Source organism: Canis lupus, chromosome 26, assembly GCF_003254725.2.
Source record: "Canis lupus dingo isolate Sandy chromosome 26, ASM325472v2, whole genome shotgun sequence".
Taxonomy (NCBI): Eukaryota; Metazoa; Chordata; class Mammalia; order Carnivora; family Canidae; genus Canis; species Canis lupus.
Genome location: NC_064268.1, coordinates 24884903 through 24908859, shown reverse-complemented (window position 1 = coordinate 24908859; position 23957 = coordinate 24884903). Strand labels below are relative to the sequence as shown.

Here is a 23957-nt window from a genome sequence, read left to right as displayed (position 1 = left end):
CCCGGGCCGCTCTGGCCGGGCCTCCGCCTCGTCTCGGTGGCCGCGCCACTTCCCCATCCGGGGCCCGCGCCGGGGGCGGGGCGTCGCGTGTGGCCCGGGGCTCCGGCTGTCCGCGGCGCTCCCCGCCCGCTGGCGCGACGGCGGACCGCGCAGCGGAGGAAATCCGTCTCCGCACAGACCTTCTCACATCCACACCCAAGAGCTTCGTTTCCGACCTGCCGAGCCGCCAACAGGGGGAGCTCGGGCGAGCCTCTCTGGGTCTCGGAACCGCGCTGTGGCCGCTCGCCTGGCCTCCTGGGGCGACTGAGAAGCACCGTATCGTTTCTGGAAGAACTTTTTGTAAAATGCAAAGCGCTGAGCACTTGCGGTTTAGTGCGATGGACCCTGCTGTAAAGTATTCACTTTGAGGGCGAGGACTGCTTTTCAAATCCCTCTAAACCCCAGATGAATTCCGTGCCTCCCTAGTTATTAATACTACTAGCTGGCATAGCTTTCACAGACTTCCTTAGGGAATGGTCGCATCCCTATTAGGTGGCAGATACTGTTGTACTTCACAAACAGGTAGACAGGCCGGGGACACGGAACTCCTCAGAAGGAAGCAAGGACGGATCCTGACCCAGTTGAGTCCAACTTGGCTCTGAAGGTTGAGCTTTTAACCAGCATCCTCCTCACACCCAGGAACTCAGCCCAAGCCGCTCTTGGTCAGGACATCGTTCTGCTGTCAAGGAGAAAATCAGAGCTGTGCGGCCTGTGCCTGAAACTCCCCAACGGCTCCTGACAAGTTGCCAGCTCCAACTAATGGACTTAACGCTTTGTGGGAAATTTCTGAATGTTTAAAGAAAAAAAGCATCGCATACCGCAAGGGAGACAGGAGTGGGCAAAGGTGGGTGGGAGGTGGGCAAGACAGGAGCTTCCTTAAGGATTCAAAAGTTAAAGAACTATACAGTAATTGTAATTTTTTATGAATAAAAACATGTAATCAAGTGGACTGCAACTGTTGCGAAAACTTTCAGGGATAACATGTTAACTTTACATTGTAATGTTTCTAATGCAAGGCACGGATTCGGATACTCCTGACTGTTTTGGTAGCAGCAGTAGCTAGTGGAAAAGTCCTTTCAACCCAGAGGGCCTAAAGAGGAATTCTCTCTCCTTCGCCCTCAAGGAAATTTGATTCCATCTCCTGAGAGATGTTCATAATTGATGTCCTGTTGTTTTAAGATTTTATTTATTTATGAAAGACACACACGGAGAGAGGCAGAGACACAGGCAGAAGGAGAAGCAGAGGGGATCCCTGGGTGGCTCAGCGGTTTGGTGCCTGCCTTTGGCCCAGGGCATCATCCTGGAGTCCTGGGATGGAGTCACGCATCAGGCTCCCTGCATGGAGCCTGCTTCTCCCTCTGCCTCTCTCTCTCTCTCTCTCTCTCGAATAAAAAATAAAATCTTTTTTTTTTTAATTTATTTATGATAGCCACACACACAGAGAGAGAGAGAGAGGGGCAGAGACATAGGTAGAGGGAGAAGCAGGCTCCATGCACCGGGAGCCCGATGTGGGATTTGATCCCAGGTCTCCAGGATCGCGCCCCGGACCAAAGGCAGGTGCTAAACCGCTGCGCCACCCAGGGATCCCTAAAAAATAAAATCTAAAAAAAAAGAAGGAAGGGAGGGAGGGAGGGAGGGAGGGAGGAAGGAAGGAAGGAAGGAAGGAAGGAAGGAAGGAAGGAAGGAAGGAAGGAAGAAGCAGGCTCCATGCAGGAAGCCTGATGCAGGACTCTCTCCTGGGACTGGGATCACACCCTGAGCCAAAGGCAGAAGCTCAACCTCTGAGCCACCCAGGCATCTCCATAATTGGTGTCCTATCTCAAAAAATGGCAATATTTCATGTTTTAATTTGGCAAAAAACATGTAAAAAATATTGACAGGTTTTGAACTTTTAAAAAACTCAATGGCTGGTTAGAGTTAGGGAAGGCTAAAATGGTTAGTTCCTGGACTTGGGATCTAGTCTAGGGGATCCTTGATTCTAAGACTGCTGTGCTACAACTACCTGCACAATAGCCTGTTTTTGGCAGTGTGGCTTTGCACCAAATTCTTCTCTTTTCTCAATTTTCTACCTTGTCCGATGGAAATTAAAAGTACATGTATTTCTGGGGCACCTGGGTGGCTCAGTCGGTTAAGCAGCTGTCCAGCTTAGGTCATGAGCCCTGCATGGAGCTCTCTGCTCAGTGGGGAGCCTGCTTCTCCCTCTCCCTCTGCCTGACACTCTGTCTACTTCTGCTCTCTCTGTGTCAAATAAATAAAATATTTTTTAAAAAGCACATGTAGGGGATCCCTGGGTGGCTCAGCGGTTCAGTGCCTGCCTTTGGCCCAGAGCGTGATCCTGGAGTCCTAGGATCAAGTTCCGCGTCAGGCTCCTGGCATGGAGCCTGCTTCTCCCTCTGCCTGTGTCTCTGCCTCTCTCTCTCTCTCTATGTCTATCATGAATAAATAAATTCAAAATCTTTAAAAAAAAAAAAAGCACATGTATTTCCTTCCTCACAGGTGTTTGAGGTCCAAATGAAATGAGAGACATGTTACATTAGGTCTTTCAAATTATTTTTTTAATTAGTTAATTTATTTGAGAGAGAGAGAGATAATGAGAGAGAGCACATGGGAGTACAGGGAGCAGAGAGTGAGGGAGAAGCAGAATCCCCACTGAGCAGGGAGCCCAACTCAGGTCTCATCCCAGGACCCTGGCACCATGACCTAAGCCAAAAGCAGACTTTTTTTTTTCTTAAGATTTTAATTATTTATTCATGAAAGACACACAGAGAGACATAGAGACATAGGCAGAGAGAGAAGCAGGCTCCTCATGGGGAAGCCAATGTGAGACTCGATCCCAGGACCCTGGGACCAGGACCCTGAGACCACGACCCAAGCCAAAGGCAGACATTCAACCACTGAGCCACCCAGGTGCACCAGACACTTAACCCAGTTAGCCACCCAGGCGCCCCAGTCTTTCAAATTAAAAGAATTTTAAATGGTATATATAAATGAGGAGAATTATTGACTAACCAAAAGCATGGAATTATCTGGAAATTGACTCTCCTCGACTTTCAGGGGATTGATATATATGCTGCTTCTTTTGGACCTCTTTGTGCCTACTATAAGAGGTAGGAGCAGAGTTGGGACTAGGGTGAGGCGGGTCAGGCTACTGAGACACTTGCCTTAGGGCACAAAATGTTAAGGAGGTGTGAAAAAAACTTCTGGGAGCAAGAGAAACAGCATTTAATATAATTTTTAAAAGTAAAAATTAATAGAAAAAATACTATTAACAAAATGTCACATTTTACAATAAAGACAAGATCAAGGCCTCTGGGTGACTCAGTTGGGTGACTGATTCTTAATTTCAGCTCAGGTCATGATCTCAGGAGCCTGGGATTGAGCCCCATGTCAGGCTCTACACTCAGCAGGGAGTCTGCTTGAGGACTCTCTTTCCCTCTGCCCTTCCCCCTTAAATAAATAAATAAATCTTTTAAAATAAAATGAAATAAATTTAAGATCAATAATAGTGCTGCAATGTCATATTAGAACCTGAGGCAAACAGAAAAACCAGTAATAGTGGGTTTCTCAGATCCCCTTCTCTAGGTCCGTAGTTGCCTGAGAAAGTACTGGACAATGTTGGATGCTGTAAAAGTAGAAATGTTTTGAAGTAAATTTCTAGCTAAATCATCCCCAAAACATCTGTAGTAGCCTATATATGAATTGTACACATATACAGATGATCTATGGACTCACAGGCTGTAAAATAATAGGGTTGGCATTTGGGTTTATAGATCTCCAGCCTTAACCAAAAGTAAGGAAAACACTATCTTGGCCAAAATGGTCCACATCTTGACTGGCTCAAAGATATCCTGGTCAGACAAGAGAGAATTAAAATCTCCCATAAACCTCCAAATCTCTAATTCTATAGTCAGCCAGGTTCATAAGATCCAAAAAGCAACAGATTTCTGTTTAACACAGGGCTATATGATTTGGATCAAGTTCACTCCATTCCCTAAACTTCCTTAATTCCTCCTCCCCTTTTTAAAAGATTTATTTATCTGAGAGAGAGTGCACGTGCATGCGCAAGCAGGAGGAAGGGGCAAAAGGAGAAGAAGAGAGAATCTCAAGCTGACTCCCCCCCAAGCTCAGAGCCCCACATGGGGCTCAATTCAGGGCTGGATCTTGTGATCATGACTCTGAGATCATGACCTGAGCCCAAATCAAGAGTTGGACACTTACAGGATGCCTGGGTTGCTCAGTGGTTAAGCATCTGCCTTCAGCTCAGGGCGTGATCCTGGAGTCCGGGAATCGAGTCCCACTTTGGGCTCCCTGCATGGAGCCTGCTTCTCCCTCTGCCTTATGTCTCTGCCTCTCTGTCTCACATGAATAAACAAAATCTTTAAAAGAAGAAGAAGAAAAAGAAGAAAAAAAAAGAGTTGGACACTTAACCGACTGAGCCACCCAGGGGCTCCTTTGATTCCCTTTTGAATAAATCTTTTCCTTCCTTCAAATGTTTCTGCTTGTGCCCAACACCGTGCTAGGTGCTGACCGCAGAATGATGAACAAGCATGGGAAAGGACAGATGATAAACGAATCAATAAAGAGACGCAACGTGACAATTTCAGCCAGTGTTTAAGCCTTGAAGAAATTAAAACAAGATGCCATGCAGGACTGGAGGCAGAGGTCCCATTTAGATTTAGTGCTCAGTGTGATTAAAAGGAGCAGGGGAGGGGCAGCGCGGGTGGCTCGGAGGTTTAGCGCCGCCTTCAGCCCAGTGCCTGATGCTGGGACCCGGGATCGAGTCCCACGTCCGGCTCCCTCTGCCTGTGTCTCTCTGCCTCTCTCTCCGTCTCTCATTAATAAATAAATAAAATCTTAAAAAAAAAAAAAAAAAAAAAGGAGCAGGGGACTATCACGATTAACACACTGATTCAAGTTATAAAAAGATCTCCTGAGCTGCCAGAGAGTCCCCTAGAACTGCAGCCATTCGCACCAGAAAAGACAGTGGCCCGGACTGGGGTGGTAGCAGCGGTTCGGTAGGCGCCTGTGCAAAAGGTGTGTTCCCCTTTAAGAAGCCAGGCTGCAGGGGCGAGGCAGAGCGGGCGGCTAGAGGCGGCCCAGGACGCGAGGTCTGCCGCGGGAAGAGCCGCCCCTCGGATTGCGCGCGCGCCGCTCGGGGGCGGGACTTGGGCGAGCCCGCATGGCTTGCTCGGGCCCCGGATGAGGAAGTGCGGGGTGGGGTTGGGAGGGGGGGCAGCAAGGAGGAAGAAGACCATAGAGACGAAGAGGCGGTGGCGGCTGGAGCGCCCCCGGGCTCTCTCGGCTCGGTAGGCTCAGGTAGCTTTGGCGGCGACGGGGCTGCGGCTGCAGAGGCCGGGCTGGCGGGGCGAGCGCGGGCCGCGGAGCAGGCCCCAGGGTAAGAGGCCGGGGGCGGGAAGGCTTCGGGCGCTGCCGCCCCGCCGCACCCTGAGGGGACCCTCCGCCGGGCGCTGCAGGCTGAGGGGTCCCCGGGCCGCCCCCCCCTCCCCGCCTCTTGGGGCGCCGAAGGGAACGGAGGCTGCTCTGCGGGCGGCGAACAACCCGGGGAGAGGGAGGGGACCAGGCCCCGCGTCGCCGGGTGGGGGGGGGGGGGCGGCAGCTCCTCCGAGTCGTGGCTCCGACGGGGGAGAGATACTCCTCTTCCACCTCCCTACGGCGGGGGACCCCCAACTTCGGGGAGGGCGCCGCCCCTTGTCGTGGGCGCACGCTCTTCCCCCGCGCCTGTGCGTTTGTCAGCGGCGCAGTGTCCGCTCCCCGGGTGCGGGGTGGGGGGGGTGGGGTGGGATTCTCAACTTATCTCAGTAGGCGGGGTGGTAGATAGCCCCCGGATATGGCCAGCGCCCCCCCAGACGGAGTGGCGAGCCTCAACTTGCCTGCAGGTGTTGGGGCGGGGTGGGGGTGGGGGTGTCTTCCTTCCCTGTAAAAGAGAGACGTACCTTCTTCCTTTTATTTTTCACCTTTACTCCTAGATACAAAGAGATAGACCCTGAATTGACTTGGTAGTTAGTGTTAGAAGTCCGGCTCCCCGCTCCCCGCAGCCCCCCGCCTCCCATCACGTCCATCGAGGGGGCCTCGCCTTCTCTTCCCTCAGGTCTCTGGGTGTGCAGTGAGCTCCTTCCCCTTGCACAGTGAAGAGCATGGCGTCTGGAATATGGTAGTGGCAAGTCTACGTCCCCATTTCCCCATCTTTGTGACCTTGGTTGGTTGTTGGACCTTTCTGAGTCCCGATCACCCCTCCCCCCCATCTCTAACTTGGGTTCTCTAATTTTGCTCTTTGTAGAGCGTCGTCTTGAGGACTAAGGGAGAATTTGTGTAAGTGCTTAGGGCATAGTAAAGCATTTGGTACATTGTTGCTGCCATCGATACTTAATTTGTTGTCGTTGTTATTGAAGAAAGCAAACTAATGTCTTCCCATAGAGACGCAGATTTCTCCTTGCAGGCCTCTTCCCGTCCCCCACCCCCACATCACAGGTGTTCAGCCCCAGCCTTTCTCACTAGTAAAGGAGACTTTCCCCCCACCCTGGGGTGGAGAAAGAGGCATTTCTACTCCGTTTAGGTTCTTCCATGCTCCCCATGAACAAAGAGGGTCTCCGAATAATCAGGAGAAAAGACTTTGTTTTTGGAAACAGGTCTGTACTCGAGAGGGAGGGGGAACTGCTACTAAAAGGCAGCCTTCCCTTTGTCCACAGAAGCTATCACTTCTTCCTGAGTGGTTAGAGATGTCCTCTCCCACTCCCCCTACCTGCTGTAGCGATTAAAAAGCTTCCTGCTTATCTGCACACCTCCCCCCTCCTCTGGAGCTTCTAACTTCTTTTCTCTCTTTCTCTCCCAAGAAAAATAAGACTCTCTACCTTTGAGAAGAAGACTCTTTCCTGTAGTGTATTTAGAGTGGCACAGATGGTTTCCTTCTCCTCTTCCTTTGAAAAAGAAATGAAAATCTTTTATGCAGAAAGCCTTTGTCAGACATTAGGAGCATTTTCGCTGTTTCACTCCCCATGTGGAGACAGAGGGATCCTTTTTCTGCATGCTAATAAAGGAAGGGAAAGGGAAACAGTGCTTGATGCTTTTGAAATTTCCTGCACACTCCATGTTGAAGAGCTGGGCCCTGTGTAGTATATAGACTTCCCTCCCCGACTTTCTGTTTGTCTAGAGATCTTGTTAAAAGATTCTTCTTTCTCTGTCCCTCAAGAAGAGGCCCCTTCTCCGAATGCCCTCATGGAGGCATTGGCTACAGTGTCCGAGTCTTGGAAAAGAAAGCCCCTTTCTCAAGGTGAAAGGAGTGTTGTGAACTTCTGAGGGCCTGATCGATATTGTGAGTATTGTCCTTTGACACAAGCGTGGCAGCGCCGGGGTGTTACTAACCCAACCCTTCTTCCCTTCTTCGTTTTGAGCAGCCCTTTTGCATTGGAATTAAAGGGAGGGGAGACCCTCAGACTGGGGATTATTGGGCACATGGTTTTCTCCTCTGCTGTTTTCTTTGTTTGATTCCTCTTTTCTACGTTTTACTTACTGCTGTAAACTGTGTACCCCCCAGAACTTTTTGTTTTAGGGAATGTTAACTGAAAGGGCCACATTGTCAGAATTTTAGTATTATGAAATGTATTCTAATGAGATTGAGAGTTGCAGTGTTAATCTTTCACCGGTAGTTTATTTTTTTCTTTTCATGTTTTTGTTATTTGGTGGGATAGGAATTAACGCTGCCTCTATGAAAAAGCTTTCCATCTTTTTTGTGTGTAAAGTGTTCCTTAAATTACTTCCTATGCCATGAGTACGTGCAGTGGGGCTTAGTTAGAACTCTACCACCATTGTTGGTATCTATAGAAGTACTTTGAGGAACAAAGCGAAATAGAAAAGTTATCATTTAGAGTCACGGGATTTTTATGGGTGGCAGGACCCTTTGAGGTTACTTTGTTTTATTTGTTCATTTTACGTGTGAAAAACAAGCCCAGGAAAGTTAAGTGACACATTCAAGGCCGTATAGCCTGCAGGATGGGGACCCTGATCTCCTAGTTTGGAGACCAGCAACTAGATTGCTTCCCAGCACTGCTGTTGCATTTGACATACACAGGTTTTGAGATGATTGTTCTAAATTCAAAAGAATTTCTTCTTTTATTGGGGTAACTTTATTGCATACTCCGTATAAATATGAGCTTTTTACAGGAATAAGTCCATTCCCTAAACAATCTAATTCTCATTTGTGTCACAGTAAGGATGACAAGCCAGTAGCAGCTGGTAAGAGTTGTTTGAATCTATGATTTATTTTTTGCTTATACCTCAAACTAGATAATTACCTAGTATCCTCACCCAGTAGGTTGGTTATAAGTCATTAGTAAGAATTAAGCTATAAATCCCTGCCTTCATTTTATGAACATGTGTTATTCACTGTTTCCTCTTCAAGTTTACTTAACACTCTACTGTAAAAACTTTTATGGTTGAGGCAGAGAACTGATTAGAAAGATATTGATAAAGTAAAGGGATAATACACTTACTGGTTATTCTTTATTCCTATTTGGATCTTGGGAAATAATGTTTAAAAAGTGTTTTAACAGAAGTAACACACACTTATTGTAAAACACACACACACACAAAAAAAAAACTGCAACATATAAGTTGTTTGTGATCCTATCACCCAGGGTAATACTGTTAATATACTTTTAATATAATATTTGATAATATTTTTTCAGTTTTCCTATGTGCATATTTTACCAAAATAAGAGTTCTGATGTTTAGTTTGATAAACTATCCCAGAGAGCTTTCTTTGTATTGTAGAGTTCTGTTTCTTTACACCATTTTTATTTTATTTTATTTTATTTTATTTTATTTTATTTTATTTTATTATGTTTTAAAGATTTTATTTATTTATTCATAAGAGACACAGAGAGAGAGAGGGGCAGAGACACAGGCAGAGGGAGGAGCAGGTTCCATGCAGGGAGCCTGATGTGGGGCTTGATCCCGGGACTCCAGGATCACGCCCTGGGCTGAAGGCAGGCTCTAAACCACTGAGCCACCAGGGATCCCCTACACCATTTTTAATTGTTCCAGTGTATTTAGAAATTAAGTTTTAAAGAACTTGAATATCTTGTTAAAATTTTGTTCTGATCCTGCAGTCTGTGGTATTACCAGTATTTTGATAGATGGCTAAAATAAGAGTTTGGTGGTACAGGCTAGTGAGCTGAGAATAATTTTAATCTGCTACTCTAAGCTTGCATCTAAATATACTTCAACTCTCATGGTTCCAGCGAGACACTCACCTATTCTGGGTGACTCAACTTCAGATACTGCTCAGAAACTTGAGGACCCAGGATGGGGCAAGGAGAAAAGGAGAGAAGTCTGCTTTGCTTCAATGGCCAGTGTGCTTAGTTGTTTCATAGGTTGAAAATTCTTAGAACGATATCTTTAACAAACAGGTTTCAAGAGATGATAGCTTTGTGGTGTTTGGCTTTTGTAAATTGGATGTTATTTCAGGGGAACCAAAGCTTTAAAATTCTGTTTTGGCCAATGCCAGTTTACAGTGTAGATGCATAGGAAATGTAATGGCACTGTATTCCTTGAAGAATATTTTGAACCATTCTATGTGATTATCGGTATTGCCTCTTCATGATACAGATCTGTTTAGCAAATATGTTTTTGTGCATGGTCCTGTGTTTGGAACAAATCTTGAATTGGGACCATGGGGATGGAAAGGAGTGTGATTTGTTAGAGATACCGTAGGAGTTGAGTCCATGGACTGCAAGTGCTAATGTGACAAGTAGAAGGTCAGATATAGTTCTGTCTAGATGTTCAAGTCTGAGCCCTAGAATAATGGGAGTGTTGTTACCAAGAGAGGCAACATGATAAAAAATAAACATGTAAGTTTACTGAGAACATCTTACTCATCTTCGTTTCTCATAGCTGTTTGTATGTAGTAAGACTCAATTATTCATCGGGTTAAATGGGTTCCATCATAGATATGTTAAGTTTGGGAGGGGTACCTTCCTTATAAATGAAATATTGGTCAGGAATTTGAGAAGAGATGGTGGCTGGGGACAGATATTTTTATTTTTGTTTTTGTTTTAAATCAGCTTTCAGATATAATTTACATGTCATACAATTCATCAACTTATATAATTCATTGGTTTTTAGCCTAGTCACAGAGTTTTGTAACCATATCAACAATCAATTTTAGAACATTTTTATTGCCCCCAAAAGAAACTCTGTTAGCAGTCACTTCCAGTTTTCCCATCTCTCACTGAGCAACCAGTAATTCGCTTTCTGACTCCTTAGATTTGCCTCCTCTGGTTGTTTTATATAAATGAGTTCTTATAATATATGATTCGTTGTGACTGGGTATCTTATTTACCATAATGTCTTCAAGGTTCACCCACGTTGTATCAGATCAGTATTTCATCCTTTTTTACAGCCAAGTAATATACTATTGTATGGATATACCACTTTGTTTATCCATTCATCAGTTCATGGGCATGTAAGCTGTTTCTACTTTTTGGCTGTTGTGAATAGTGCTGCTAACAAACATTTGGGTACTAGTTTTTGTGCATGTATACCTAGTAGTAGAATTGTTGGCTCATGTGGTCACCTATACTTAAAGGGATAGTTTTGAGTCATCTGCATAGTAGAAAGGTTATAAAAGAGGTGAGGTCATCAAAAAAGTGAAGCCTGGAATGGGGAGGTGTGTCAAGGATTAAACTTTTGAGAATGCTCACACTTTTGTGCAGGCAAGCGAGAGGACCTCTTGCATATGTGATAATAGAGAGCCAGGGAGCCTATCTCCATCAACAAACCTGCTGTTTGACAGTATCCTTTCCTGCACTTATTCTTCCGGTCTGTATGTGGTGATAACCAAAAACTAGATTGGGTCTGTTGTTGGGAAAGGGAAACTGAACCAAATGAAAATTGGGCACCTCCTCCCCTTTTTTTGGTGTGCAGTAGCAATTCTACTTCAGCTATTAACACACACACTAAGTGGCCTAAACTTTAAAGGTCCCCTAAAGGGACACCTGGGTGGCTCACTGGTTGAGCATCTGTCTGCCTTGGGCTTAGGGCGTGATCCCGTATTGGAAACAAGTCCCACATTGGGCTCCCTGCGAGGAGCCTGCTTCTCCCTCTGCTTATATCTCTGCCTCTCTCTCTCTCTGTGTCTCTCATGAATAAATAAATAAAACCTTTAAAAAAATAAATAAAGGTGCTCCTAAAAATATCCAGGAGCTAGAGGAAAAAGGGGAGGATTGTAGCCCCAAAAATGATACATTTTGTGAGCACCATTTATGAAAGTGTCTCTTTTGATTATCACCATACTCCCGGACACAACAGTTTATTTCTCCTTGCTGCTTTTTTTTGTTTTGTTTTTTAAGATTTTATTTATTCATAGACACACACAGAGAGAGAGGCAGAGACTCAGGGAGAGGGAGAAGCAGGCTCCATGCAGGGAGCCCGATGTGGGACTTGATTCCGGGTCTCCAGGATCACACCACAGGCTGCAGGCGGCGCCAAATCGCTGCGCCACCAGGGCTGCCCTCCTTGCTGCTTTTTTGGATTAAAATTTTTCCATCAGCCCTCCTGTGTTCTTTAAACTGAATGGACTAGCAGTCTGATTTCCTGTAATTTCTAGTATTTAAATTAGTGGTGTAATGTTACATACTTTTATGTTTGGGGAGGAGTCCTTCAAAACATTAGGGACACCCAGTAGATGAAAGCATAGGAACGTGAGTAAGTAAATAATCCACCACAGGTTGGGAAAGCAGAAGAAAGACAGAATGGCCCAAAATGAAAGGACCTGTCTGTCATCTGTCTCACCTCAGCCCCCAGCTTCAGTCTTTTTCTTTTTCTTTTTTTTTTTTTTTAAGATTTTTTTTTATTTATTTATGAGAGACACGGAGAGAGAGGCAGAGACATAGGCAGAGGGAGAAGTAGGCTCCCTGAAGGGAGCCTGATGAGGGACTTGATCCCAGGACCCCAGGATCACAACCTGAACCAAAGGCAGAGATGCTCAACCACTGGCCACCTAGGTGCCCCCTCTCCCCCCCGCCCCCCAGCTTCAGTCTTGATAGCACAGGTCAAAAGATGGGACCTTCTGTGCAAGGAGGAAGTATTACAATCTTTCAGTCTTTAAACCCAGGAATATTCAAGGAGCAGTTACTTCTTAACCTAGAGGCAGAGCCAAGTGTCTTGTTTAAGTGACATGTGTAGACTCCCCCAGAAATTCAGGGCAGGAATAGAAACAGGGTCCAGGGGAACTGAATTGTAAAAATTTACATGGTATATTGGAGAGTCCCTCTTGCTCAGAAATCTGAATGTGATCAGTGGAGAGAAGGTAAGACAACTCAAAACAGTTTGGTAGCCAGCAATGGATTTTGCTTGTATGTAATAGGTTTATTTTGGTAAAGATGGATGTTAGTAAGTGGTAGGGAGTAGAAATCTGCTGTCTCTTTGAAATATCCTTTCCTGTGTATGTTTTGGCCAAAGGGATTTGCCATCAATACCTCAGATAAATCCTTGCTATGAACTCAGTTGCCAGAAATTGCTTACGTTTTCTCTCCTTTTGTTAGGATTAGGGAAGGTATCAAGAATGAAAGCATATAGTATCTTATTTGGTTAACTAGTTTCCACCTTGGCTAAGTCAAAGTGGATTTTGTTGTGGAAACTACACACACTTGGTAGACTAAAATGGAAAAATTACCAATCATGAAACCCTGGTTCCAAATGTACTATTTCCTAGCTGTATGTGTGTCTGTGTGTGCGTGTGCATGCATGCTCCTGTGTGCTTGCATGTGTGTGTTAACTTTAATAATGTCTTTTTATGAACTACACAAGCATACGTATTTTAGCAAATAACCCGTTTCCACTCTCCGGTGCAAGAATTGAAACATTTCCAACACTGTTAAAGTCCCTTGGGTTTCCCCTGCCCCCTCCTCGGAGAACCCTGTAATGTTTTAGGCAGGTCACTTTTACCTCTTCAGATCCTATGTTAGGATCTGTAGTGGGATGGTGATAGTGGCTCTGCTTTGTTCACGGGGTTGTGAAATTCAAATATGTTGTATCTGTGAAGGCGCTTGGAAAATCTCAAGATGCTGAATCAGTCAGAGAGGATTCTGCTAAAGATCTGGTTTAGTAGTGTCTTGTGCCAGTCTGGATAGATACAGCTCAAGTGTTTGGTAAGCAGTAAAGGAATGGAATTCTGTTGTCTCTATACTTTCTTTCATAGAGAATTCTTCTTGAGGAAAAGTCAGTATATCAGATTCCTCAGAATCCCTCAGTATATGTTCATTCAGCAAGTATTTACTGAATACCTTCTGTATGACAAGCACCTCTCCCAGGCAGTAGAGAAATAGCAATGAACAGAATAGGCAAGGTTCATGCCCTGAAAACAAGTAGACAATCATCTTTATCTTCTAATTTACATCAATTCTATCCTTGGGTGCTTAGACTTGTCTTATTCTCATCTACATTTGCTGGCCCTCCAGGTTTAAATTGGAATTGTTTATAAGGCAGTATTTGAGTTGAGATTAGACAAATGTCTATTAAAGGTTTAAGATATTTATTTTTCTACTCACAGTCTTTAAGGAGGATGTTTGGTGCCAGATGTTGCCAGCATTTGAGGTGGAATTTTTTCACCTTATTTTAGCCAGTTTTAGCTGAAGCAGCTTTCTTCTACCCTGTAAGATTTTAAACTTTTATCCCTTCCTTTGATTTGTGTCAGGGTGAACCGTTTGATGTAAAAGACTTGACTCCATAATCTTCCATCTGCCCTAATGCTGTCATCCGGAGTAGAGACTCAGCCAGTTCCACTTGATTCCTCCATGTCTGCCGTGGTACAGGAATTATACTCTGAACTCCCTGTGAGTGTCTCCAAAGAGCTTCATGCTGACCCTGAGCCAAGTGTGATTCCAGATGTAAAACCTGGAGCCTCAAGCTCTCTTATAAGTCAGAGTAGGGCAGTGCCCTTGGAGCTGCAGAGGACTCGTGCGGAAAGTTGTTGTGAAGAAACTTCTGGCACCTTGGATCATGGGGGTGAGCCTGGGCGGTGTGGGCTGGTGGACTCCACAGCAGGAGGTTCTGTGGCTTCTGGGATCTTGGATAGGAAAGAGAAAACCAAGAGCGTGGAGCTAAAGGTCTTCAGAGATCAAGGGGACCAGGCGGAAATTGTAAGAGACCCCTGTGAGGGAGCAAAGGAAGACCCACATCAACATTCCACAGCTGCTGAAGAAAAGATCAGCCTAAGTCAGGTAAGACATGAGATCTCAATTCAGATGAGTGTGAATGACAGCTTTCCAGAGTAACACTTCACTTGATAAAGTACAGATGCTGACAGGTAGCTTATGATTTTTTCTTGAAACATTTCCAAAATGTTGATTTTGATGTTAATTTTCTTTTGACGATGTTTTAAAACATTTGTGTCACATGAGACACTTGAGAGAAAGTGCTTATCTAATGAAAAAGTGTCACTTCTCTGAAGCAGCTACTGTATGTGGAATGTTGAGTTTCTATGTGATATTTCTGCATCTGATTTTAAGAAATGATGGGTACTCATTCCTTAAGTTTTGGTAGCATCATGAATAGGATGGAGGGACATATCACAGAGAAATCTCTGAGGGACTTTGCTAACCCAGGTAGGGCTTCATAGGTCCCTAGAGGGATCTCCATATTTTAGGATCCTCCATATTTTAGGAGCTGGTCCTTAATTTTGTAGGTCTAGAAACGACTTTTATTTTCAAGCATATTAGAGGTTATTGTCTCCAAAAGACTGACCCATGCTAATAATCTACCTCATGAGAGACTAAAGTATAAGTCAGAAAGCCATTTCTTTAATTCATAGTGAAAAGTGGAATCATTACTTGGTAGGAATGGTCACACTGGCTGGTCAGTATGTGTTCTCCCTGTAGGCAAGCCTATGTGGGAAATCAGTCTCTGTAAGTGTGAAATTAATACGGTTTACATAAGTAGGACTAATGATTAGTGAGCTGTGGTAGCCCGAGGAACCCAGATTCCTAAAGGAATATACCTGCTAAGTACACTAGAAAACTTACTTTCTCCTACGGATGATGCCTTAGACCAGGGTTCAGCAAACTTTTTTTTCTGTACAGGGCCATATTGTAAATATTTTAGACTTTGTAGGCCATAGGGTCTCTGTCAGAACTACTCAGCTCTGCCCTTGTAGCATGAAAGCAGGCATAGATAGTACATAAATGGCTCTATTTCAGTAAACCTTTTTTATAAGGTACTGACCCGTGGTCTATAGTTTGCCAACCCCCCACTCTAGACCCACAAATAAATTAATATTATCTGGGCTTTCCGGACTAAGCTCTATTTCCCACCTTGTAAATATGTCATTTGTTTACATAGGTTACAGGGCAATTGATTGTTGTTAGTAGGCTTCATATGTTGACCATAGTTAAGAATAGATTAATCTTTAGATAGAAGTAATTAAGTAACATAACAGATTTTATGCTATGATGATCTGCCCTTAAAAATATAAGTGAAGTAATAGATTCAAGATCTAGATAGAAGTTTCTTCTTGAAATGGTGGGCTCGGGATCCCTGGGTGGCACAGCGGTTTGGTGCCTGCCTTTGGCCCAGGGCGCGATCCTGGAGACCCGGGATCGAATCCCACGTCGGGCTCCCGGTACATGGAGCCTGCTTCTCCCTCTGCCTGTGTCTTTGCCTCTCTCTCTCTCTGACTATCATAAATAAATAAATAAAAATTAATAAAAATAAAAATAAATATAGGATCTGTCCCTGGACCAGTATTACTTTTTACTGTGGCCATAGGGTCTCTGTCAGAACTACTCAGCTCTGCCCTTGTAGCATGAAAGCAGGCATAGACAGTACATACTCTGTTGTGTACCTAGAATATCACACTCACAGTCCTCTCTCCTCCCCCCAGCACTCAGATTAGCTTAGGATGCCCCTGGAGGTGGAGAGGGCAGAGGGGAAGCAAGGAATGTGTCAGTGTTGGGGTCACTGGCCAAAGTGATCATGTCCTCTCCTCCCCATGCTGAGCCTGGTGTCACGTATCATGTGTAGGCAGAGTATAGAAAGCCAGAAATGCATTCATGATAAAGAATTAGCACATAAAAAAAAAAAAAAAAGGGGGTCCCTGGGTGGCGCAGTGGTTTAGCGCCTGCCTTTGGCCCAGGGCGCGATCCTGTAGACCCGGGATCGAGTCCCACATCAGGCTCCCGGTGCATGGAGCCTGCTTCTCCCTGTGTCTCTGCCTTTCTCTCTCTCTCTCTGTGACTATCATAAATAAAAAAAAAAAAAAAAAAAAAAAAAGAATTAGCACTAATGACAGAAAACTGAAAATAAGCATTGGAGGCCAGTTGCTAGGGTGTGTCCTATAAAAGAAGAATCAAGTAAGAGAAGCCTTCAATAATTTGGAGAGCTGTCAAGCAGAAGTGGTTCTGTTTGGCACAGTTAGGCTCTGTAGAAGATATAGTGTATGTAGCTCAGTCATTCTCAGGTCACAGGACCCTTTGAAAATCTGAATGAATGCTTTTCTGATCTCTCAGAAAAGGATACCACTATTTTAGAAGGTTTTTAGAGCCTAGGCATCTTTGGATATCAAGATAAGAATTCTTGCTAGATTGGCAGAACAAACAGACAAAAACAGTTGATGAATTAGGAGAATATTTTGCAATATATATCACAGATAAAGGACTTCCCTCTCTAATATGTAAAGAACTCCCTTTTTTAAAGATTTTGTTTATTTATTAGAGAGCATGCGCAAGAGAGCAATGAACGTGTGAGCAGAGGGAGGGGCAGAAGGAGAGGAAGAAGCAGGCTCCCTGCTGAGCAGGGCTCAATCCTAGGACCCTGGCTTTATGACCTGAGCCAAAGACAGACACTTAACCAACTGAGCCACCCAGCCACCCCATAAAGAGCTCTCCCTCTCTTTTTTTTTTTAAGATTTTATTTTTAAGTATTTTTTATACCCAACATGGGGTTCAAACTTACAACTCTGAGATCAAGAGTTGAATGCTCTACTGACCAAGGCAGACCAGCTCCCCACTGATATATAAAGAACTCTTTGATTGAGGAATGGAAAACCCAATAGGAAAAGAAAGAAAGAAAGAAAGAAAGAAAGAAAGAAGGAAGGAAGGAAGGAAGGAAGGAAGGAAGGAAGGAAGGAAGGAAGGAAGGAAGGAAGGAAGAAAGAAAGAAAGAAAGAGAAAGAAAAGAAAACCCAATAGAAAAATGAAGGAAAGACTTGAATAGATGATTCATGTTTGTGTGTGTGTGTGTGTGTGTGTGTGTGTATGTTGATGTGTGTATTCTTAAACACATGAAGAGGTAGTCAATCTCACTTATAATTAGAGATATGTAGTTTTAAACAATCAAAATACCACTTTTTACTTAACAGATTGGAGAAAATGAAAAATTATGGCAACATATCTTATTGGCAAGGCTGTGAGGAAAAAGGTGTTCTCACATGTTGTTGGTGGGAATGCATACTGATAGAACCTTTCAGAAGAGGAATTTGGCTACACCTAACCAGAATGCATATGCTCTCACCTGTTGACCCAGCACTCTCATTTCTAGGAATCTACCCCAAATATACACCTCCAAATTATAGAAATACATATACCCAAAGTTACTGTTTGTAGCATTGCAAAATGTTAGAATCAATGTAAATGTCCACATATAGAGAAGAGGCTGAATAAACTGTAGTGTGTATATGGAGCATCCATACATGGGGCACTATGCTCCTGTAATAAAGAATTGAGGATCTCCATGTACTGATATGGGGTGATTTCCAGGTGTGTCATGGCTCCTCAGGACCACCTCCAGGTTTGGGGATTCACTGGAACTCATAGGACTCACTCAGCACATGGTCATACTTGTAGCTAAGATTAATTGTAACAAATGGGTATAAAGCAATCAGCAAAGGAGAAGCATGGTGCAAAGTTCAGAAAATATCAGGTGCTATAGCTTCCAAGAGTCCTCTCCCAGGGTAGTCCTCCCCCCCACACACACACAGTCTTTTCCAAGAACAAACAATGACAACACATATGAAATGTCTACCATGAAAGCTTGTTAGAGCCCAGGGGTTTTACTAGGGGCTGGTCATATGAGCATCCTCTGCCTGGCACATAACAAAATTCCAGACTTCCAGAAGGAAAGCAGGTGTTCAACACAAACACCATTGTCATATGGGTGCACCAAGCCACTCTTATCCTTAGAAAATGTTGGAAACTCTCCCAAAATCTAAGTTCCCAGATGAGCCCAGGCCCCCCTTGCAAGCAGGCCTTTCTAAGGATAACAGGCTTACTATGTTAACTTTTTTTCTTCAAACTAGGATATACTGGTTAATGAAAAGAGCAAAGGGCAAGTAAACATCTACTGTATCCTCCCATTCAAGAAAGTAGGGGAGATGAGTATACAAGTATCTCCTCGTTTGTATAAAACACACACATATACATACACACAGGAAGGATAAACCAGAAATGAATGGGTTTGAAGCCAGTGGGAGCAGGGTAGAGAGCATGGGAATGGGATAGAAGGAACAGGAGGAAGTATACTTCTCTGAGTACATCTTATTCTGAGTACATGTTTGGTACAACTATACATCTGAGTATAGTTCTGAGGCTTTACTTGAAAAAATAACTAATTAGACAACCAGGTTGTGAGGGAACCCAAAATTGAATAAAAACTCCAACGGATGACTCTTAACAAATGAATAATGAAACCATACTAAGGGAGGGGGGGATGAAGAAGAAAAGTGACCCAAATAGCTTTGGGAAACAGTATTTCGACTTTTAAGTCTAAATCCAATAAACCCAAAACATTTTTTTTTTTTTTTGAGAGAGAGAGAGAGAGAAAGAGCGTGAGCACATATGCAGGGCGAAAGGGGGGGAGGGACAGAGCAAGAGGGAAAGAGAATCTTAACTAGGCTCCATACGCAGCACAGAGCCTGACGTGAGGCTCTCTCTCCTGATCCTGAGATCATGACCTAAGCCAAAATCAAGAGTTAGACGCCTAATCAACTGAGCCACCCGTGTGCTCCAAATTTTAGTAAATTTGTTTTTCACAGGGATGTGGCTTAGCAACTCCTAAACTACTGTATGCGTGTTCTAGGAGTGAGCAAATAGGTAAATATGGTGGATAATGAGAGCAAGCTAGGTTTCTCACTAGCAGAAATTACAGGTGAGGGCGGGGGTGAGGCTAGAATGAACTGGTCCTAGTGGTGAGGAAATAGAATTGGAGATAGCAGTATGAACTTCTGGTTTTTAATATATGTAGATAGGTACAGAAATACTATATATGTATGGGAATGTGAGGTGGAGTATAAAGGCAGTGACATCTTATAGCAGTGAGTACACCTTGCACCCAGTTCTTGGTTTCTAAATAACATATTCCAATGTAAGGAACCAAGACTTTTTGGGGAAATGTTTTGGAGTCTAGCACAGGGAAAAATACAAGATGAGCCTGGAACAATTTGTGGTTAATCACTCAGAAAATTATGGAGACATATCAAAAGGACACAGGAGCCAATGTGAAGGGGCTCCCAGTGGTTAACACTGGGCCAATTTGAGCTTAAATAAGATAATAATGAATTACAACCCATAAAATAAGGCAAGTATCGTGAGCCCATGCAGATATAAAATAATTGAATAAATAACTTGAAAAAAGAAAGCTCTTAAAGAATTCTGATTCATAAATGGAATTATGGAAATAAATCTCCCATTTGGCAACCATTACAGTAATAGTCATCTCAATCAAGAATCCTCAATGGAGGGATCCCTGGGTGGCGCAGCGGTTTGGCGCCTGCCTTTGGCCCAGGGCGCGATCCTGGAGACCCGGGATCGAATCCCACGTCGGGCTCCCGGTGCATGGAGCCTGCTTCTCCCTCTGCCTATGTCTCTGCCTCTCTCTCTCTCTCTCTGTGTGTGACTATCATAAATAAATAAAAAATTAAAAAAAAAAAAAAAAAAAAAGAATCCTCAATGGATGTTAAAACTCGTGACTAAAAGTTTAAATGAAAAACAAGTATTTACATTGTCTCTAAATATGTCTCATATAAAATATTAAATAATTACAAAGTAACAGAATCATTACAAGGTATACAAAAGAGAATCACTCCACCATAGAGAAACCTGACAGACCCCACCTGAACCAAGTGATGGAAGTTCACCTCCGTAGGAGTGAGACACCCCAAAACCATGTACCTCTTAAGAGGAATGACCAAGAACCAGCATCATTTCTGTGAGATTCCTGCCCCCCAAATATAACCAGAATCTAATGATGAAACATCAAACCCAGATCAAGGGACTTTCTTTTTAAGTGTCAAAGTCACAAAAGATGAATATCTCCTCGAGGAACTATCTCAGTTTAAGGGGGAACTTGAAACATGATTACTAAATGCATCATTGGATACAGGTCCTGAAAAAGAACTTAAGGAAGCCTTTAATAAGATTTGAGTAAATTCTGTAGTTAGAATTGTATCAATAGTTTATTGACCTTAATAACTCTATTGTGGTTATGTATAAGATGATAACATTAAGGAAAGCGGATGGGGCAGCCCTGGTGGCTCAGCAGTTTAGTGCTCCCTTCAGCCCAGGTCATGATCCTGGAGTCCCGGGATTGAGTCCCACATCAGGCTCCCTGCATGGAACCTGCTTCTCCCTCTGCCTGTGTCTCTGCCTCTCTCTGTGTCTCTCATGAATGAATAAATAAAAATCTTAAAAAAAAAAAAAAAAAGGAAAGCTGGATGAAGACTACAGGAAATTTTTTGAACAATATTTGCAGACTTTTTTATACATCTGAGAGAAATTACCTCTAAATTGTTTAAAAACATTTAAAACTTTATAATATAAACTTTTTATATAATAGTAAAAATGATAAAACAAAAACCAAAAACCCTTTTTGCTTGAGGGACACAGAATTTAAGTCAGTAGAAAAGGTACTTTTTAACATCTCCACCAGTCTAGAAATAGGTTGTGTAGGGAAGTGATGTTTATGAAGAGACTGAATGACTGAATGTCAGGAATATAGCAGAGGGGTTTCTGGTTTGGACAAGCAACCTGAGTGCTGTTCTTTTCCCATCCCAGGGTTCTGTGATTTATTTCTAATAGCCTTGAGCAGCTTTCCATAAAGTTCTTTTCCTCCAGCTGTTCTGCATCTCAAACCAGCAAAGAGACCCATAGTTGGGCACTGGCTCTGGTTTGCAGGAGAGTACCTAAAGATTTCTACTTTACCCACTCCTCTGTGTTCTCTCTGGACCAGAATCCATCATGACAGGAAAGGTAGTGACTTCAGTAGAACCTGACTCCAGCAATAAGAACTTGCTGTAATTGTGAAAGACCCAGGCTTTCAGGGCGTGCATCATATGAAACGAATGAATTTAACAGAGTCCGATCTACTTGGTGAATTTCCCAGTTCAAGGATAAGGACTGTGCCAATTTTTAGAAGTTTGTACTTTCCTATATCATGGTTTCTGATGAAACTTAAACAGATTTTGTTAAATATTCATTTCATTCACTTTATCTCACTTAAAGTAATTATAGATTTTTGTTGTTGTTGTCAAAAGAAAAAACAACAAAATATGTGTTATGAAGCAACTTTTTAATGTTGGTGCTAACTTTTTTTGCTTGTTTTATGGTGGTAAAATTCTCCTTTCTGTCTAAGAGTCCGTCTATACTAGGGACTTTCATCATAGTGGAATTTTATATTCTTTGTCCTTTTGTGACATTTTTTTAAGGATCCACTTAAAAAAATTTTAAATCTTCTAATCATGAAATACTTCAATCATTAAAAAGAAAGCCAGCAAAAATAATTCTTTCCTGCCTTATGATTATGTCAAAAAGGCATAAAAGCTTATAACTAATAATTTGGAGCTTTGATCGGGAACCACTCTGTTATTGAGGAGGAGAGAAGAAAGGCGAAAAAGGAAGGAGGGGAAAGGTATCAGAACAGGCACAGTGGCGGGGACAGCTGCAAGAGCCAGACTGAATGGTGAAAGAAAGAATTCAGTTCTGAACTCACTTGTGGGACAAAGGTCGACAACTCTGGTGCATGCAGATGTTACAGGCCGGGTTGTGGACCAGATTGATGTTATTTAAGAATAAGACATGGGTACAGGGTGCCTGGGTGGCTCAGTTGATTAGGCGTTTGCCTTCAGCTCAGGTCATGGTTTCAGAGTCCTGGGATCAAGCCCCAAGTTCGACTCCTGGCTCCGCGAGGAGTCTGCTTCTCCCTCTGCTCCTCCCCCCACTTGTGTGCATTCTAATAATTTTTTTAAAAATCTTTTAAAAAAAGATAGAGATGGATATGTGATATTCCATGTAGATGATTTAACATTGAAAACTATACAGTGTGGGGTTTTTGTCCCCTCCATATGCTTCATTTTCTGTTTGTTTTTCTTGGTGCTTAGGTATAAGTTGTAGGATGTTTATTATTTTACTTTTTCTTTTTCTCTCAGCAGTTGATGTGCCTAGGTTGAATGTGTTATAAAAGCTTTGGTTCCAGGATTTGAAACTTTATTTGTACTCAAAACAGACACAGAAAAGTTCTGATTGTCTATTATCTGTTAGCTGTGTACATGAAAAGTCAGTATACATTTTTGACCGATACTTGAAGCTATCTGGACAGAAGACATTATGTAAAGACACACAATGGCTGTTGATCACTTGAACCATATTATGCTGTTGGAGAAACTGGTTTTTTAATGGCATGTTCATCAGACCCAATTATATATATTTTTTAAGATTTTATTTATTCATGAGAGACAGAGAGAGGCAGAGACATAGGCAGAGGGAGAAGCAGGCTCCCTACAAGGAACCCAGTGTGGGACTTGATCCCAGATCCTGGGATCATGACCTGAGCCAAAAGCAGACGCTCAACCACTGAGCCACCCAGACGTCCTAATCAGACCCATTCTTGTGCAATTTGTGTGACTTCACTTAAAGGCTATTGAAGTAAATGCCCATTAAGCTTATTTACTTCTTATCCTAAGAATCTGTGGTCTTAGATGAAATTTGCGGTAGTGTATAGGAGCTTGCTATTTGCTTAAAGGGATATCGTGGTGGAAGGAATTCACTTTGGAATATTTAAAGGTGGAAAAAATCTGAACTTCATGCTATTAGTAGTTAAACTGGTGGCCATAACCTGTTCTCCAGTTCTGCCAGGGTACTGTCATCCCCACAGTGATGGTTTGCCCTGACATCTCCTGTTGTTAAAAGTGACAGACAATTGCCCAAAGCACTAGTGGCATGTTACTGAGACATAGAACTCTCCTAATTGGGCAGCCTGGGTGGCTAAGTGGTTTAGCGCCGCCTTCAGCCCAGGGCGTGATCCTGGAGTCCTGGGATCAAATCCCATGTCGGGCTCCCTGCATGGGGCCTGCTTCTCCCTCTGCTCGTGTCTCTGCCTCTCTCTCTTTATCTCTCTGTGTCTGTCATGGATAAATAAAGTTTTTTTTTTTTTTTAAAAGAACTCTCCTAATTATTATAGCAGCTCTCAGATAATCATTGTGGGGGAATATCATCAGATGCCTTTGCAAGCCAAGGTGATCTCTGCCTTATTTAAAATTACCAGTTGTTTCCCTGAATTGAAATACACGAAGGAAAATTCTTTTTTAAGCTCTGTAAAGATGATTTAAAATTACTGTTCTACAGCAGTTCCTTTCTAAATATGCAAGGGTAGGAAACAAAGATCCATCTAGAGATACGAAAGTTTCTTTTATTTTCAAAGTATTATTTTTTTAGATTTTATTTATTCATTAATGAGAGACAGAGAGAGAGAGAGAGCGGGGGTGGGGGGGAGGGAGGCAGAGACACAGGCAGAGAGAGAAGCAGGCTCCATTCAGGGAGCCCAATGTGGGACTTGATCCTGGGTCTCCAGGATCACACCCTAGGTCGAAGGCAGCACTAAACCACTGAGCCACTCAGGCTGCCCTAGAGTATTCTTTA

At 43.3% G+C, this 23957-nt stretch overlaps 1 protein-coding gene across 13 annotated transcripts in view; it reads left to right on the top strand.

The window, feature by feature from the left end:
• Positions 1 to 5242: 5242 nt before the first annotated feature.
• PRR14L (proline rich 14 like) overlaps positions 5243 to 23957 on the top strand; it is a 55739-nt gene continuing 37024 nt past the window's right edge. For 2 of the 13 annotated variants that reach the window (XM_049101852.1, XM_025474641.3), the window contains exons 1-2: positions 5251 to 5345; positions 13751 to 14276. In XM_049101852.1, the coding sequence (XP_048957809.1) occupies positions 13803 to 14276 (474 nt within the window). In that variant the 5' untranslated portion in view covers positions 5251 to 5345; positions 13751 to 13802. Of the gene's footprint in view, positions 5435 to 7246; positions 7370 to 13750; positions 14277 to 23957 lie in introns of those variants that run through there. The other 11 variants (XM_025474639.3, XM_025474638.3, XM_025474635.3 and 8 more) reach the window with 11 other exon arrangements.